Source organism: Choristoneura fumiferana, chromosome 12 (genome assembly GCF_025370935.1).
Source record: "Choristoneura fumiferana chromosome 12, NRCan_CFum_1, whole genome shotgun sequence".
Lineage (NCBI taxonomy): Eukaryota > Metazoa > Arthropoda > Insecta > Lepidoptera > Tortricidae > Choristoneura > Choristoneura fumiferana.
Genome location: NC_133483.1, coordinates 18,978,501 through 18,997,320, shown reverse-complemented (window position 1 = coordinate 18,997,320; position 18,820 = coordinate 18,978,501). Strand labels below are relative to the sequence as shown.

The 18,820-nt window shown below is 37.3% G+C and overlaps 1 protein-coding gene across 4 annotated transcripts in view; it reads right to left on the bottom strand.

The window, feature by feature from the left end:
• The window catches only part of Tet (Ten-Eleven Translocation (TET) family protein), a 139,594-nt gene that overhangs the window by 17,632 nt on the left and 103,142 nt on the right, over window positions 1–18,820 (bottom strand). For 3 of the 4 annotated variants that reach the window (XM_074095655.1, XM_074095657.1, XM_074095658.1), the window contains 2 exons: window positions 17,962–17,979; window positions 3,453–3,626 (listed from right to left, as the gene is read on the bottom strand). In XM_074095655.1, coding sequence (XP_073951756.1) covers window positions 3,453–3,626; window positions 17,962–17,979 — 192 coding nt within the window. The remainder of the gene's footprint in view (window positions 1–3,452; window positions 3,627–17,961; window positions 17,980–18,820) is intronic. The other variant, XM_074095656.1, reaches the window with a different exon arrangement.

The window sequence follows — 18,820 nt, the reverse complement described above, 5'->3', positions numbered from 1 at the left end:
TATCGTTAAAGTGTAACATATTTAATACAACGTTTTTGTTGACTGTACTTGCATTATCATCCAAACATATCCATATCACAAGTCAATCTGACAACTGGAAGTGCATCAAATTTTACTTTTTAAACCGAGTTTAGGACTTGCAAGAAAAATCGTGCAAGTTGCATTACATTGCGGCGCTCGATTGACCACTACAAACTCGTTGGCTTTACGGCCTCGCAATGTAATGCAACGTGCAAGTTTTTCTTGCAAGTCTAAACTCGGCTTTAGATTTGCCGATTAACGATGGTTTCTTGACAGACGAATTTTACTTGATTTTAGTTTCAAAAATGTATATGAGGTGCTTTATTTGGACTATCGTCGGCTCAAAAACCCGGCTTCACGTCTCCAACTCCCTGGCCTTCTTATCTAACCACAGTCTTGCTCAGCTATTTGCTGGAAAGCCGGGAGAGGACCATCCATTCTCCCGCTAGGCTCTCCGGGTTGCTTGAGTTAGTCTTTTTTGTTGATTGGTTTCTTCATTGACCGACCCTAGCTCTTTTTATTACGAGGGAGGGAGGAGGGATCGGCAAGCGCAGCATAGCATGTTCACCAACGAGATGGACGGATGACCTGGTTAAAGTCGCGGGTTCACGGTGGATGCAAGCCTGTTCCATTCTATGGGGGAGGCCTATGTCTAACATTGGTTTGTTGCAGAGCTGGTGGTCTGCGGGGACTTTAATATCGATATTTTATCACAATCCGTTGAAAAAGACCAGTTTATTTCTGTTTTAAAATCTTTTAATTTAAATTTCTTATTTAATGAACCCACCAGAGTCACAACCACTTCGGCCACATGTATTGACAACATTTGGTTAACTTGTAAGTATTTAGAAAAAGCTGTTATCAGTGGAGTACGATCGGATCACAAAGCTCAAACAGTGAAGTTACCTCGGGCTAGGGGCGGTGTTAATCAAACCATAGAAATTAGGCCGTTGAACAAACAAAGACTTGACCGTCTCAAAACAAACATCGCGCAAAAAGTAAACAATTTAAAAGTAAATACTAAAAATCCAAACGAAAATTTCAAGATATTGTTAAATACTGTATGCGAGGAATACGATAAAACGTGTAGTAAAAAACGTATTAAAATAGGAAACAAACTATCATTCAATGAATGGGCTACACCCGGAATACGTAGGAGTAGGGACGTCTTATATGATCTTTATGATAAGAAATCGTGTACCACTGATGAACGTTTCCACCAGTATGTCAGGGATTATTCTAAATTATTCAAAATTATATGTAATAAAGCAAAAGCAGCCCATGTAACTAATAAAATTAAGTCCTCTGATGATAAAATTAAAACAGTTTGGAAAATTATAAATACTGAAACCGGTCGACGTAAGAACGCGGAGTCCTCTATATCGTTAAAGATTAACAACGTATTAGAAACGGACGCGGTTAAAGTAGCTAACGAGTTTAATACCTACTTCTCTAAAATCCCCATCGAAACGACAAAATGTCTCGCGTCTTCCTCAAAGTTAGCTGAAACGCTCTTAAAACAAAATGTATCTATTCCAAACTTAAGTAATTTTAAATTTACGCATGTCTCTCCCTGTGACATCATTAAGACTTTTAGATTATTGAAAGTAAAAAAAACGGAAGACTTGTGGGGCGTCTCAGTTAAGGTTCTACATTCCATTTTAGATGTCGTTGCTCCAACTTTAGCATTTATATTTAATAGCTGTATAGATGAAGGCGTATTTCCAGATTTGATGAAATATAGTAAAGTAGTTCCTATTTTCAAATCAGGTGATAAAGATAATCCCTCTGATTATCGTCCTGTGTCCATCCTATCAGCGTTTAGCAAAATATTCGAAAAAATAATGCTGACGCAAATGATCTCGCATTTTAATACCCATAAAATCATGCATCCACAGCAGTTCGGATTCACAAAAGGCAGGTCTACTACAGACGCGGGTCATAGTTTAGTTAAATTCATATTGCAAGCTTGGGAGGAATCACATGACGCTATAGGTGTATTCTGCGACCTTTCAAAAGCTTTTGATTGTGTGGATCATGATACTTTAATTTGTAAGTTAAATTTTTATGGCATTCGTGGCCTCGCTTTAGAACTCATTAAATCTTACCTCACACAAAGAAAGCAAAAGGTAGCGATTAACGGAACGGTATCGGAGGGATCTGTGGTCGAAATGGGAGTGCCTCAAGGATCCATTCTTGCCCCATTCCTGTATCTTATTTATGTAAATGACCTTACTTATATGGTAAGCCAAAAGTCGGGTATAGTTATGTTTGCTGACGACACGTCTTTACTGTTCAAGGTTAGTAGAAAAGATACCGACTTCATTGAGCCCAATGAAACCCTGTCCGTGATATCCGCATGGTTTGCTGCCAATAATTTGTTACTAAATCCTAAGAAAACTAAATGTATTAAATTCTCGTTGATAAATTCATCTAGCTCGAATTCAGTTTCTAATATAAAGTTAAATGGTCAAACTATTGAATTTGTAAAATCAACAGTATTTTTAGGAATAACGCTCGATTCTAAACTACAGTGGGGACCTCACGTCACAGCAATCGCGGGTAGATTGAGCTCTGCTGCTTTTGCAGTTTGGAAAATACGGCAGCTAACCGATGTGGCGACGGCACGGTTGGTGTATTTTGCTTACTTTAATAGCATTATTTCGTACGGCCTTATTTTATGGGGATCTGCTGCAGACATTGAGTCAATTTTTATCTTACAAAAGAGAGCAATTAGAGCAATTTATAATTTGAAGACGCGTGAATCTTTAAGATCTTTTTTTAAGGAAACAGATATCCTAACCCTGCCGTCGCTTTATGTTTTTGAAATAATCATGTATGTTAGGAAGAACATATGTGATTTTCCACTAACGTCGATAAGCCAAAGGCTACTAGAAACACAGGGAAGCTTAAAGTTCCATCTTACAGACTGGCTAAAACCAAAAAGTCTTTTCTGCGAAATTGCATACGTTTTTATATAAAAATTCCAAAAAATATTAAAAATGAAACGGATACAAAATTCAGATCTATTGTCAAGAAGACATTAATATCAAAGGCGTATTATAAAGTTAATGATTATATCATGGACAGGGATATTTGGAAATAATTCCGATCCGCATTAGCGATCCCTTCAAATAGCGAACCTACTGTGTTAAAAATAAAGTTGTGTTAAATACTTGTGATGTATACATATCATTTAATAATATTGTGAATCTGTTTTAAAAAAAATATATATACCTCGTTGAGTTTCTTGCCGGATTCTTCTCAGCAGAGGTTTTTCCGAACCGGTGGTAGATTTTCTTGACATTCATAAGTGCTTGTTATAGCCTAAATTGAATAAAGATATTTTGACTTTGACTTTGACTTTGATTGGACGTCTTTCGGCTGAGATGATGATAATGATGATGAGGTTCTGGGGTAGCTGTACTCACCATTGGTTGACTAGGGTGTTCCTGCTTCATAGCGGGCGTGGTGGCGGGCGAAGGGCTGGGCGCGGCGGGGGTGGGCGCGGGGGCGGGGGAGGCGGCCGCGGGCACGCCGGGGCTCAGGCCGGGCACGCCGGGCACGGGGACTGACCCGACCAGTGGCTTGCGCCCTCTGTAGCTCTGCAACAAACCAATGATGAGTGAGAAAGAAGAAAAAACGAAAGTAAAGCTGAGTTTAGACTTGCAAGAAAAATCGTGCAAGTTGCATTAGATTGCGGCTCCCGATTGACCACTAAAAACTCGTTGGCTTTTCGGCCTCGCATTGTAATTATTTATTTTATGTAATTATTAACAAGAGTTCATATAGAAGTTCCATGGCCAAGCAAAGGATCATGGGGGTTGGCAGAGAAGCCTGGGCTCGCACCTCTGAGTTTTTCAAAATTTATGAGCGAAATCACATAAGAAATTTACCCCGAGCTTTACGGCGAACGAAAATATCGCGAGGAAATCCGCACAGACATGGGGAGCAATTCAATGATGTGTGTGAAGTTCTCAATTCGCGCTGGGTTTAAGCCTTCTCATTCTGAGAGCAGGCCTGTGCCCAGCAGTGGGTATGCTGATGATATAAAACTTCTAGTATGTAACAAAAGGTGTCGGCGTCAGCTTAGGCTGCTGGCGCCAGCCCCGAGGAGCGACGCCAAACACCGTCTGGGGTCGGTGGAGCGGTCGCGTAAGCCATTTTCTATAGGTAAGGTACTTGGTATATTATCGATGCATCTACTAAGATCATGTTCAAACCGTAGTAAATATATATCAGTAGAATACATAACATTACATTCGATCTTAAGTAGAATCTATTAATTTACAATGCTTCTGGCTCACTCAATGTATAAGTAAGTCTGCATTGTCCGCTACAAGAAAAAAAAAGATCATTGTACTTATGGTTACAATCAAAATGCTACGATATAGTCTACGAACGAGAGTCTATTAGAAGCCCGAAGTCGAACACTGAGGGATTTAATGAGTCGATGTTCGTAATTCTACTACCGCCCGTGCGACATACAATGTTTTTCATCACATTTGCAAGTAAAATTTTATATTTGTGAAAGAAAATATATAATTGTTCCAAATATTGGCGATACCTTAGGCTGTGCTCTTGGCAACGTCGCCCTCTACCTCCCTCGGCATGCGCCGCAACGTGCGTGTGCATGTGGTGGTCCATGTAGTCCTGCAGCAGCGCGCGCACGCACGGGCACGGCGCAGCGCCATCAGTACGGGCACTGACTCATTTACCGACCTTGGGCTTCATGGCAAGATAATGTGTACGCGCAATGACGCGTCATATCAATTTCCCATGATTAAAGAGCGTTACGGCAACATTGTACTTAATAATGAAATTTAATAAACCAATATGATACTGGCCGGTAATAACGAACGACGGAGCCATTTCGCATTAACGGTAATACGGCCCATCTATCTCAATGGCCTCTTCCTTTTATGAATGGATCGTGATTGGTAGAAGCCGACCAACCAGCGTCGTTGAACCTTGCACGATAGCTTCGTAATTTGAAATTGAAAATAGAAAACACGATTTTAACGGGATTAAATAGAACTATTATTCGGTGATTGGAGCATAGCCTATGCTGCATAGGGAATTTTAAAGAAAATGTTGTAATATAAATGATTTTTTTAAAACAGGAAGGATAAAAACAAGAAAAAATACTAAGAGACTAGAACACCACTTTGCCTGCACGGCAAATGCATCACTATAAAAAAACAACCTATCAAAATTTGCACAAATTCAACAAGCATTCTCAATTTAGGCAGAGGAACTATTAGAAAAGGCAAAATCATAAAAAATATTCTAAAGCTTGTAAAACCCGCGCGCTCGGCTGCACTTCTTAAACTTTTTTTTAAAGATTAAGCTGAAGTATAAAATTACCTATTAAATAAACCAATGAATACCTTATAAAATTCAATGAAAGTATTCATACCATAACGAAAGGTAATGCAAGCATGTCAAGAAATATGATGCTTTGGAAATATGCTTAATTGGATTTCTAAAGATAGACGCAGATGTTAAAAACATTTTATGCAGAATAGACACATAAATTTGACGCAATTTATGAACTCGACCGCTTTCATGACTTCTCTTTCAAATAGATCAATTTAGGATTTGTTTCACCACTTTAAATAAATTAAAATATTTAACCATCTGATCTAATTTGCTAAGCTGTAGTGTTTTAGGCTTTACGGTGAAGAAGAATTGTTAAAATGTATGTTCTGTTTCCAATACATTTGCCAAATTCTTCGAGCACCCCTTAATTTAATTTCTCGAAGTTTAAGGTCACAAGTTGAAGCAGTTCCACTTCCTAAGGTCCAGGTCTATAATTCAAAATTTAGTTTACAAAAGCCGTTTATTTACTAAACAAAGGCTTTATGCATCCTGACTGCCATTGTTCTCTGGTTCTCCATAATATACAGGCTCGGTAACAAATTTCACAACGAGAACTCCTCATTCCGGTGGAGTATGGGAAGCTGCTGTTAAAGTTAAAATCTTACAATAATTTATACCTAAAAAAAGTTACAGAATTAAGATTATTTAAAACTGAATGGCGCAAAAATGGGGTGAGCTTTGCCTAGCAGTAGGACGTTACTACAACAGGCTTAAAAAAAAACGAAACAGTTGCTTGCATCTATCTTTTAGTGTCATTTGGAACCTTTAATATCATACATACGTATAGTGCATATCTAGCGTATGACAGCGAGGGACTCCGATCAGAATCAGGAATAGAGGGGCTACTGCGAAATTCGAAAATTGAAGTTCGTATCGTACCGTCCCTCTCACTCTCGTATTAATAACATAAGCGTCAGCGGGACGGCAAGATACGAAGTTCGAATTTTGCACTTCGTAGTATAGGGCCAGGTCGGTTAGTAATCATTTCTTGGTAGCCTTTCAGAATTTTGCGTTTTTTTTATTCTGAGGATTAGATTTATACTTTCTTGTCTGTTATTTTAAAAGTCAAGTCTGCATAATTTAAATGAAGTAATCGCCTGGAAAAAGGGTATATATAGATAGAACAGTTTTTATTACAAACTAGCTATAGCCCGCGGCTTCGTTCCAATCTTTTATTTAAATTTTGTTTAGCACAAACCTTGTCCTGTCCTGACAATAATGAACACAACCAAAAAAATAATTATCCAATTCGGTGCCGTCGTTCGCAAGTTATGAGCGTAGGTACATACATTTCGACGATTCATTTTTATTTATATAGATAGATAGATAGAACATAGAATAAACGATATTTTAAGATTGGTTTTTTGGAATCTTTTTGTATTTTTTATTTCAATTCAAATTTTTACTTTTACGGTCATCCCGTAAAACCTAAATTGAAAATACAAACTCATCTATATTTCAGTTTGTATTTTCAATTTAAAAGATATTTTAGCACCATCCCATCACTCTATTAAAAAAAATATAATTGCAAAAATGCGAAGTAGTTTGCTTTAAGACGCAAATAATATGACGTTACTCTTTCAATACCTACGATCTTTATGTATTATCTTAAGATAAAAAATACCGTACGAAAAAATTCGGGGTGCGTATTAAAATTGACTTACGATAACAACCGTGGTTCGTAGCGTATACGTCACGTATGACGCTACACGGTTGTAAAACGGTTGCCGGGTTCATATTACGAATGACCACGGCAATTGGGTTAAACGACAGCAATAGCAATATTACAATCTTTTAATTTAACTTCACCTGGTATATAATGTGTTGTCATATTATGTGGATTGAAATCTTGCAAGTTAATTTTGATCCATATGTACATACACACATACATACATACATAAAATCACGCCTCTTTCCCAACGGGGTAGGCAGAGACTACATCCTTCCACTTGCTACGATTCTGGCATTATACAACTCTCGCTTCCTCTACATTCATCAATCTTTTCATGCATGCACGTCGGTTTAGAGTACTCCTGACCCGACCTTTCTTCAGAACGTCTCCGATTTGATCGTGGTACGTTCGTCTAGGCCTTCCAAGCTCGTCTTATAGACCTGCTGTGGTCGTCATATAGATGTGGTCGGATTGACAAGAAATTTGGTATACACTTACTTGAATATTTATATTTAATATTTTTGCCACACTGTTGCCAATTAAATTACTGACTACTGACTTTGAATCAGTAATTTAATTGAATTTTGAGTTTATCGTAATTTATTTTAATTTTAAACTTTTACAGTTAATGTGATACAGTTTCATCATCATGTGCAATAAAGTATTGAGTAAACTTTTTCATAACTTTTACAATTTTGAAAATTTCTTTTATAAATAATAATTTATTAATTTACTTTATAATATACATATTTTTTTAGTGAACTATCCAAATCCAAACGAATATATAAATGCAAAAGTACTTAAATTCAGTCTGTCCGTCTGTCTGTTACCTTTTCACGCGTAAACCGCTCAATCGATTTAAAGGGGTATGGAAATAGTCTGAGACCTTGGGAAGGACATAGGATAGGTTTTTCCGCGGGAAAACGGATTTTTCGCAGACGGGGTTGCAGCTAGTAATTCAATAAATCACTGTCATTGAGGACATTTGAGACTGCTATTCGGCGTAACGTTATCTCTGGTTTATCCAGGACGTCATTGCATAGCGTCAGCTTATCTCTATCCACACGTAATAGGGTAGTGGTAGCTTAGGCGGGCCAAGGCCGCAGTATCTTTGATCTTTTTGGCACCACACCAAATCGTAAATTAACAAAATTCGGGGGACTAGAGCGTGAGCGTGAAATGTGGTTTGTGGGTGATTTGTATGGGTTTTGGTGGACACTAACACCTGGGCATAAAGTGACCAATGTTAACATTTGGTCATTTGACGAGTGTCTTAGCGTGTGGCGCAATGTAAACTTGACGGAATCTGTATTAGATGATTAAGTATTTTAGTTAGTCTATTTATACCGGGTGGGGTCTTACATCAAGTTAATAAAGTCTTTGTAATAATTATTCGGTTTTCAGTGTATTTAACCGTAATGAAAGACTTTTAAAAACACCAGTTGCTTGTTCCGCTTTTATTGTAATAACATTCGTTTCAATTTCAAACAAACGTACAACTGCGATTAAAACATTTAACGGCAATAATTCTGGGCATAACGGCCCGTTTTATTTATGACCAGTAAATAAAAAAAGCTATTTGCGAAGTTCATTTGTTTAAGCTCAACACAACTCATATTTACCAGCTTAGTAATAAAGAATAAACTATTTTTATCGCGCATTGGTGTAACATTTATTTTGAAACTTTATGAGGACACAGGTCTACCTTCAAAATTAAAGGGCAACATTGAATTACCTAGTTGCTTTGTTAGTGGGTGCAGGTTTGCTCATTATGTTACGGTGAAAACCTCATTGTAAATTTTCGAATGTAAACTCGCACATGAATTCGGCAAAACTCAGAACTTGAACTCACGATCCTCTGCTTAAGACGCCATAAGTCAAACCGCTAGGCCACCACGGCTCCTCGGCCTCGAAATTAAATTAAAAAACCGGCCAAATGCGAGTCGGACTCGCGTACCGAGGGTTCCGTACAAATATTTTGATTATATGATCTAACTAAAATGTATGCTTTTCGCAATTTTTCCTTTATCGTTGCTTTGTACCAAATTTCAAGATTCTGAGTTCACGGGAAGTACCCTGTAGGTTTTGATTCCCTTGCGAGTGTCGAAAATTTGCAGCATAAACGGCTGTATCTTTTGATTGCGTTGGCTTAGAAGTTTGATTTTTTCACAGCTCCAAGGGACAGTAGACCTGAGTATTTGATATAAATTTCAGCTTGTTACCTCCACGCGTTCTTGAGAAAAAGGGTATTGACAGACGGACGGACGGACAACAAAGTGATCCTATACTATAAGGGTTCCGTTTTTACCTTTTGAGGTACGGAACCCTAAAAAGGAATTCAGCACTACATAATTCAATTACCCAAATAGTTTCAGACTTGTTTTCGATATGGCATTTGCTGCATGCAAGCCACTTTGCCAATGTCAGGTCAGATCAGATTACCTACGTTGTGATTGTGAAATATTAATAATTTGTAAAATTTTGATTATCTCATTTGTAGAGCGTTCAAAATACCCCTAGGGACGAGATGACACTATCGATTTATTGTTTAAATGAAATGTCATAGACTACTGACAGCAGCCGCCATTTTGTAAAGCACCGGCCACAGATAAAACTTTTATGCCATAACTTGCCATAGACACGGTGTTTACGACCGCCTTGGTTTCTTCGCGCCCTATATCCACGCTTGATTGATTGCCGTTACCCTGAACGATAACACTATCTAATGGGGTCTTCGCTTTCCAAGAAGTTTATAAAGGTAGTTTTTTTTTAACTAAAAATATTCTTTACTTTGATATTTTTGTCGTAACGAACTTCTTGAATGCGTTCCCGATGAAACCTAACTTTTATCGATAAAAAAATCGATACTTTCAAATAAAAAAAAATGTTATTTTTTTTATTAAACTATCAAAGTTTTTTTTATTTCCCTCGCCCTCGCGTACTTTATAAAGGCCCAATTTTATTAAAACTAAGAATAACGGCCGAATGTGCTTTATAAAGTACAAATTGTTCATAAAGAATTTTAAGAATTTTGAAATAATGTCCAAAATAACGAAGCTGGTGAAACTAGGTCTTAAGTACTATGTCTGTTAAAAAAAGTTAGGATTCAGAAGGACTAAAATGTTTTTAACAAAAATATTATTAAGAATAAGAAAATAAAGCTCCTTCATTCTGTCACCGAGATGGTCTATATAATAGATAGCAATAAAAACTGGAGCAGTAAAAGATATGTAAATACCCGCTCATATTTCAGCCAAGGCCGCTCATTACCGAAATATCCGAGTGTTGTTCGGAAAAAAATGATTTCATTGAAATACATTTTTATAACGTATTTTCGCTTTCCTTCTCATTAGGAGATTGTAACATAAACCTTTAATTAGAGGCTAGAGGTTAAGAGGGTAAGGTTGCTGTCAGGCTGGAACATATTATTTGTTACGCTTTCAAACCGCTTGACAACGCCATTTTGAAAAACAGTTAATCCACGTAGGTTATATTATACTACGATTTCTGTCATTTACACATAAAGTTTAACGTAAGGTGTACGATGTGTACGCGTGGCGTGGGTCGCTGGCTATTTCGGGACGCCGCGGGAGAGAGACGGAAGATTGTTATTGTAAAGCAATATGTCATAGTGCTGCGAAGATCAACTGACTATGGATCAATCAGAGGCGCTACGAGAGTTGATAAGGAAACTGGTCGAATGGATGAATAATGCTCATATTTTTACTCGTAGGTTAAATTGTCGCGTGAAGTCTGGTTTTGAAAGTGGCCAAAGAAATTGATTTCATTTACTTACACGTATTTTATTTTTATTTAAGCAATGCGCAGGCAAGGGCAGACTTTTGCCCAGAAGTGGGACATATTAAGTGCGGTCTACATAAAAAAAAATGTTATGGTCAAATCTTGACAACTTTTACTCACTTCTAGGGATCGGATTGACTTGAAATTTGGTCCGGACATCCATACCAAATTTAAATAACAATGCAAATAAAATCAACTAAAAGTACAACCAGCAAAAAAGCTACATTCATTGGAAGCAGGTATGTAACAGCCAACAGTTTCCAAGGCTATATTACCTGGTCAACCGTCATCATAAATAATAATAATGTCGTTTTGAAGTCAGAGTTGATTTAAGCCTTTACCTCTTCTAATGACCCCTATTACGCTAAACGATACCATCTGTACTCTTAATAGAAAAAGCTATCATGAATACAAGATAAATTACCTTCAATTTAACTGTCACATGAAATATCATAGAATTTTGATCCGTAATCTAAAGCTAAAAGTCACAGTTCACTCTGGCATGCAATCGGAAATGTCACTTCAAAATTCTAAGCAGACAATTTATTGTATGTTTTATTCTTATAATGACAAGTCAAATGAATCACGGTATTTTTTTCAAGGCAATGTTTTGATAATTTTCAAAGACAAAGTGTTTTTGAGATTTTTTTAATAGACATTACTGGAGACCGGATTTTAAATTAGATCATAAAAAGTTTGAAATGTTAGCTAGAAATGTGCGTGACACTGTCAAAATATGCAACAAAAAATTTAAAGTCTTTTTCACTTCTCAATTTTCCACTTTCCCCTCGACGTTTCTATCCACCCTCGCCGTACCGGCTCGGGTGACATATGAATGGCTTGGAAAAATGGCTCGTTTTATGTTCTAGTGGTAAAATCTACTATAGTTTTTATTTATTTTAAACCAAAGATATACAGTTAATTATAAATGTGTTTCGTACTGGCCGCATTTGTATAACCACGAAAGAATACGTATTGCCAGACTCAAGCCTCTCGAGGATTATTTCAAAAGTTTTCCATTTTCGAATTGCAAGCACTAAGAAAGAACTGACCATGGAGTTTATTGAGCCAGTGTTCCATTGCTATAAATTATAGCGAAGGCCAGCCATTGTAGACGAATAACTCTGGGACCTTTGCCTTCCTGGTTTGATCTATTGCAATTGAATAGATTGCTTCCGCGAGTTAGACTGAGACACATCGTATGACTCAAGATTTCAAATATCTTTCAAAACAACTACTTGCAAATATTTGATTCCCGTCCCGATACTAGTTCTGGCTACATGGTGTCTCTTAAGTCAACAGCGATGGCTAGTTAGGTTTTGGTTAGGTTATTTCATAGGTACATAATTAGTCATCAAAAGAAGAAAACAAAAGAAGAAAGAAGTGAATCATCTTCAGATCTTTTCGCGACACATAGCTGAGTGGCGGCCTTTTGGCTGGTAGGAATAGGCATGCAGTGTATAAGCCAGTGTATCTGTATGTGCATTCTATTTTATCAGCTAATAAACCATTTTTTCTGATGGTAAGCAAAGATGTGCACCATGACGGAGCACGCTTGCCTAATAAATGGGCATTCACCCTAGATATGAAGTCGACCAGATTGTAGATCATCCACTTTGTCCATCCAGACACGACAATCGCCTAGACAAAACGTTTTAGACCCTACTTTCCTACCTATTGTTATGTTATATGACAATAGGAGTTAATGTTTAATAAATAGCGGCCATCGCTGCAACATCGCTAATAATGTGCCCCGGCGTTTCCTAAACATCCGCCGCTGTTCCCAAACACGTGACGCCATTTTCGTCAATTATGAAATAGGACACAATTATGTGTTACTTATAACCATACCTAGTTGTCACTTCCTCATTATGATCATCTTTGTCAATCAAAAAATGTCTACTATTGGACATAGAAGGCCTTCGAAAACCCTTAGGCCGCTTTTTTATTAGTCATGGCAAGTGAACACCGCCGCCCATGGACACCTACAGCATTATTAGGACTGCGGGTGCGTTGCCGGCCTATAAGAGGGGCTAATGAGGGAGGAAGGAGGGGGGGGAGGGGTTGAGTGGAATTGGGCCTCCGGATCTCTCACTCACCGCACGGAACAGTAGCAAAACTACTATTTCAGGCTGGCATTCTGTGGTAGTGTGGTACTAACCCGGTCGAGCCGGCCCATTCGTACTGCAGCCAGCAAGTGGTTACAGTAAGGCTCTACCACATAATAGTAGGTTGTTGCACCAAGAAGCAAGTAATAGAGGGCTTTAAAAAGCACGAGGGCAATATAAATTACTTAATGCGAGGTGCATAATCTGCTTTTCTTTCAACTATTACAGGAATACTAGACGAAAAAAAACTCATGCTAAATAATTAATAGGAAAGAAATGTCACTAGCACTCGATGATTCAATTTTTAACAGACTTCAAAAAAAGGAGGAGGTTATCTATTCGGTTGTATTTTTGTAAGTTTACATTCGCACTCTCAAAAAATGTAAACGGAAAATTCGCAAGGTTCCCGCCAATTCGTTTTTTTTTAATTTCTTACTTTTTTTTGGCAGTGTTAGTAGCCAGTAGCATATATACTTACCCGCGATCTGTCAAATTTCGGATGGGCGCTAGGTTGGCCAACCAAATACAAAAAGTTTTTTTTTAAATATACGGCTACTTACTATTTTAGGTAGGATTGGTAGCAACAATTTTTTGTACGCAATCTGTCAAATTTCAAAAGACCGTCAGGTTGAGCAACCTAACACTAGATTTTTTTACACTATGCAGGCTTATTTTATAGCAAAAATAATTATGTTATTGTGCAATTTAAAAAAATCTAAAACAATGCAATAAAGGATTATCATACATTTTTTCTGCTCTAGAGCAAAAAACACCCGCTTTGTGCTGGGTATTTAGTGCGGTTATGTTGAAATTATTCCTCGGGAACTGTGCAGTTTTCCGGAATAAAAAGTAGCCTATGTCTTTTTCTGGCCCATAAACTATCTCTATGCCAAAAATCACGTCCATCCGTCGCTCCGTTTCGAGGTGAAAGACGGACAGACATACATACAAACACACAAACATACAAACACACACACACACACACACACATTTATAATATTAGTTGCAAAATAATTGTAGCTCCCTCATTATGATTACAAACGAAGTTATTAAGTGATGCAGTGTTCTAATACACAAATTACTTTTTAACTGTTCACGTAACGATCTTATTTACAAAGTTAATTTTCAAAAAAAGATTAAGTATAGTTTTAAAGACAATTTATTCCTAAGGTCATCCCAAACTGCATAACAAAAACAAACTTGCAACATCGCTACGACTCCATTGTTAATTAACTAATTTACATTTTAAACTCATAACTTTTCGTATATATGTATTATGTATATGTCCTTCGTCAATCGTAGTCTGGAAAACGACCTCTGTAGAAAGGGACGCGATGAGCGAGACGGCGCGTGTGACGTCACCATCTCCCGCGCAGCTCGCAACGTCGCATCGAATGTTTTGTAAATAGAATGCCCGTTGGCGATTGTTGTGTGAGCAGAACAGCATGCGTTAGAGGAACGCTAAGGATTGTTAATTTGGACTTTATATCGTTGAATTTTGGAGGATTATGTGACTAGAATGAGTTCCGCTATTTGTGATAATTATAACTGACTAGCTGTTACCAGCTACTCCGTCCGCGTAGAATTCATTTATCGCTATCCCACGGCAACTGCAATTTTCCGGGATAAAAACTATCCTATGTTCTTTCTCGGGACTCCAACTATCTCCATAAAGAATTTCGTCTTAATCGGTTCAGTGGTTGAAGCGTTTTCACCAGACAGACGACAGACAGTTACTTTCACATTTATAATATTAAGTAGGGATGGTAGGGATTGCTTCAAGAACGGAACTATGAACTAGGCTTTGCCCGCCGCTTCGTTTGTGTAAAACTTAATTTAAATGTTAGGATTTCACAAATTTTCCGTGGAAATAACCGAAACTTACGACCTTGGTCTTTATTGACATTGCAAGACGAACACCAGTGCAAAATTTAATTCCTCTAGACTTAGTGGTTGAGATTTTCTTGGAATTTTACATGAATCCCGTGGGAGTATCGGGATACTCCCACGTAACGTACGTTTAGTAATCCTAAATATGATACAGACGTCCAGTTCTTTATCTACGTACCAATTTTCACATAAATATGTAGGTACATACACGTACAGCTGTTTTAGCGTTAAGGTGTACTTAACAAACACGCTCGCTCGGACATATTCTCACTAACTTTTGCATTTATTATATTAGTAGGACTAGCTTTTGCCCGCGGCTTCGTCCGCGTGGAATTCGGTCATCGCGCGCTGTTCCCTCAGAAACTGTGCATTTTTCTGGGATAAAAAGTAGCCTATGTCACTCTCTGGATCATAAACTATCTCTATGCCAAATACCACGTCGATACGTCGCTCCAAACACATAACAAACAAACATACATACAAACACACGCATTTATAATATTAGTATGGATTTAATTTTTTTAATTGCATTTAGTTGCCCGATGGTTAGTTTATGTTTCCAAACAACGTAGGTAGACGTATATTTTTTCTATGAAAACTGATGATGATGATGAAGAACAAGTTATGTTATGTAAAATATCCCATTGTAGTAATTGACATTTTACAATTTTTAATAGTAAGTATGTATTATGTCCACGACAAGTACTCGTAAATAATTTGCTTATGGCTTTTCTAATAAAAAATAGGTATAATTGCTTACTAAATATTTCCAGCAATCCGATTTCCAATCTCAAACAGGAAGAACTTTGAACCGCCTAGTCATCTCCGTCAAGAAAGTTTTTATAGTGCCATTAAAAAGACAATAGTACGACGGTAGTGTGAATGTCAAGCCTTCCCGTATTTTCCTAGCTAAGGCTGAAACGCAAATAAAATTAGCTCACCGACAGAAAAAAATTGGTGCGCAATAAAAATTAAACTCTTTGATTTGAAATGGGAAGCTCTTTGGCATTTGCCTTTCCTTCTAATAAAAAAAAATCCACGCGATGAGTTCCGTTTCCGTACCTGTAGGGCTACTACGAAACTCGAATACTCGAAGTTCGTATCGTACCGTCCCTCTCGCTCTCGTATTAAATAGTACAAGTGTCAGAGGGACCGCACGACACGAACTTCGAGTTTCGAGTTTCGTAGTAGCCCTGCTGTCGTTCAATATGTACTTAACATCATTTTTATCCTTTCAGTTTGATTTCCTAAATCGCTCTGAATTTCAATTCCCCGAGTTGAAAATTTAATGTAATTCATTATCCCCAAAAACATAACAAACTTTTTATATCATAATTATCTTATACTATCGCTTAGAAGATTATATCGTGTAATATCTATTTATTTCAATCAATACAATACAAAACAATAATAATAACAATTTGAATAATAAATAAAGATACTGATACAAAAGACAAGTTTAGAAGATACAAGTTATTTTAATTTGTAATTCCCGAAAAGCTAACTGTTGCAGCGGTAAATTACTTAACACAGTAAAAATTCGCGTTGGAATATGCAAAATTTGAATAAGGAAAATTTGGTAAGTAGATGGCTCTGTAGCTCAGGCTCTTGGAAAATTAAATTAATTAATTAGCAATTTATTATCCTTATATTCCACGGAACAAGTCTATGCAAACGTGCAAATTTCTAAAAACTATTTAATTCGGAAATCCAATGGTAATTTTAAATTTTTTTGGATTTTATATCAGTATGCCAGATCCACAAGCTTGGGCTTTACTTCTTTTTTTTCTTTTACGCGTGCAACGTTGCGGGTTAAGGTTAACAATCTATAGACTTCAAAATGTGAAAAAAGGCGAATTTAATCTCGCCGAGCCTTCCTTTATTAGGGCTATTAAAGTTTCCAGACAAATTAATACGATACAATAGGGTTTTTAATAAATAAATAAGTAGGGGGAGGTAGGGGCGGGGTCGTTGCCCCATCGACCGCTTTGCCTCCACCCCCCGCGGATGTACTGTTGATGGTACTATGTACATATAGACAATTGTTTTTTTATGTCATGTAAGGCTTTTTGGGTGATTAGGTACTTCAATATTTCCGATAGAAATTAACTCGAACTAAGTAATTGGGATTGCTTAGCACACAATTATTCAAAGTGTTTTAAAATTAATTAGGAATATCGTGGCAGATGGTTAGATTAGTTTAATTGGATAGTCGGATACCTCCGGAAAGATTTTTCATTGGAATTTTCTGTTTAAAATTAAGTGCCTTTGACGTGGAACAGTCGAGTTCATAAACTTGTGAGCAAAAATTTTATCAAAAATATCTGAACACGACTCTATTGTTAACGGCGTAGAAGCGTGTTCAGATATTTTAGATAAATTTTTTTCTCACATGTTTATGAACTCGACTGTACACTTGGAACATCGAGCAATGTATGGAAAAAATTGACAATAAAATTTAGAGGGTACAGCAAACCAACTAAATACTCAAGTTAGCAATCCTTTGGACATTAAAAAAACATTTTTTAAGTTCAAGATACCTAATATATACCCATTTACTCAGCCTTTTGTAACTGTGGAAACACAAAACCGTGGCAATTAAAACCTACAGAATACTTATCGTTCACAAAGAATTATGGAATTTGCCAAGAAGTAAGACTTCACAGCACAAATAGAAGAAAACATCCGAAAGCCCCCAATTGTTTCATTCGGACGGGAACACTCAGTGCGCGAGTCGCTCTTGGTCGACTTTTTCATACCAAGAAAGTTAAATTTAGTAATCTTTATCAGTCCCTATACCTACCTCATAATCAACAGCCAAATTATAATTCTAAGTACCCGCCATTCATTATTTTATGATGTCATCAACATAAATCGAAACTTTGACTTTTGTAGAAAAATCTAAACTTACCTCATTACGTCGTCGCAGCCACGTTTAAAGCGAAAGACAAGAAAAACAAAACTATAAAGAAAACAGTTCGAAGCAATCGCTCCGATTGAAAAACTTAAAACAACTTAAAAGAACGAAATAAATTGGAAAATGTGCAGAACGCAAGAAGAGGGAAGCAGAGAGCGAACCATAATTACCTTGATGTCTTGTAAGACCTGTAAACAAGAATGAAACACGAATTAGCATCATCATAATTAGCACCCTGGACTATGGAAATACATCGTAATAATTTCTTTAGAACTCTATCAATACCTGTCAGTAGAATACCATTAATTCTCATAATCAGTTACAAAGCACATAATACCCAAATATCTGACAGACATAGCTCTCCCCTTTGATTTGCCCTCCCGATTTCTATCAGATTTTTTTTAATAATGGCCGGCAGCTTATCTTGAAGAAAAAGTGAACGAATTTTTTGTCGTATTTCGTACACGATCATGATAAATAAACTGCCCTAAAATTCGCAGTTAGTGTTTTCCCTCAGTCTTCATCATTTTCGTCATCCCTGAGTGCGCTTATATTCCCAGGACGTTACAATCTAGCCTTCTACAAATCTAAGATGAACGGTTATTTACTGGACATGCATCAACCAACTTGGAGCACATCTTTCTTTGCTATCGGGTGTAATTGTGGTACAGCGTAAACCAAGCACGCAAAAAAAAAAACAAAAAGAACCTAAGAAGTGTTCCGCGAAAAAACATTTTTATACAAGGTAATCAAGGTAATCTTTGCAGGTGGTAGGACCTTGTGCAAGGTCCGCCCGGATTGCTACCACCATCTTGCTCGCTAATCCTGCCGTGATACAGCAGTGCTTGCACTGTTGTGTTTCGGCGTGGAGAGTAAGACAGCCGGTGAAATTACTGCCACTTGAGGTATCCCATCTTAGGCCTCTAGGTTGGCAACGCATCTGCAATCCCCCTGGTGTTGCAGGTGTCTATGGGTGGTGGTGATCTCTTATCATCAGGAGACCCACTTGCTCGTTTGCCATCCAGTTGA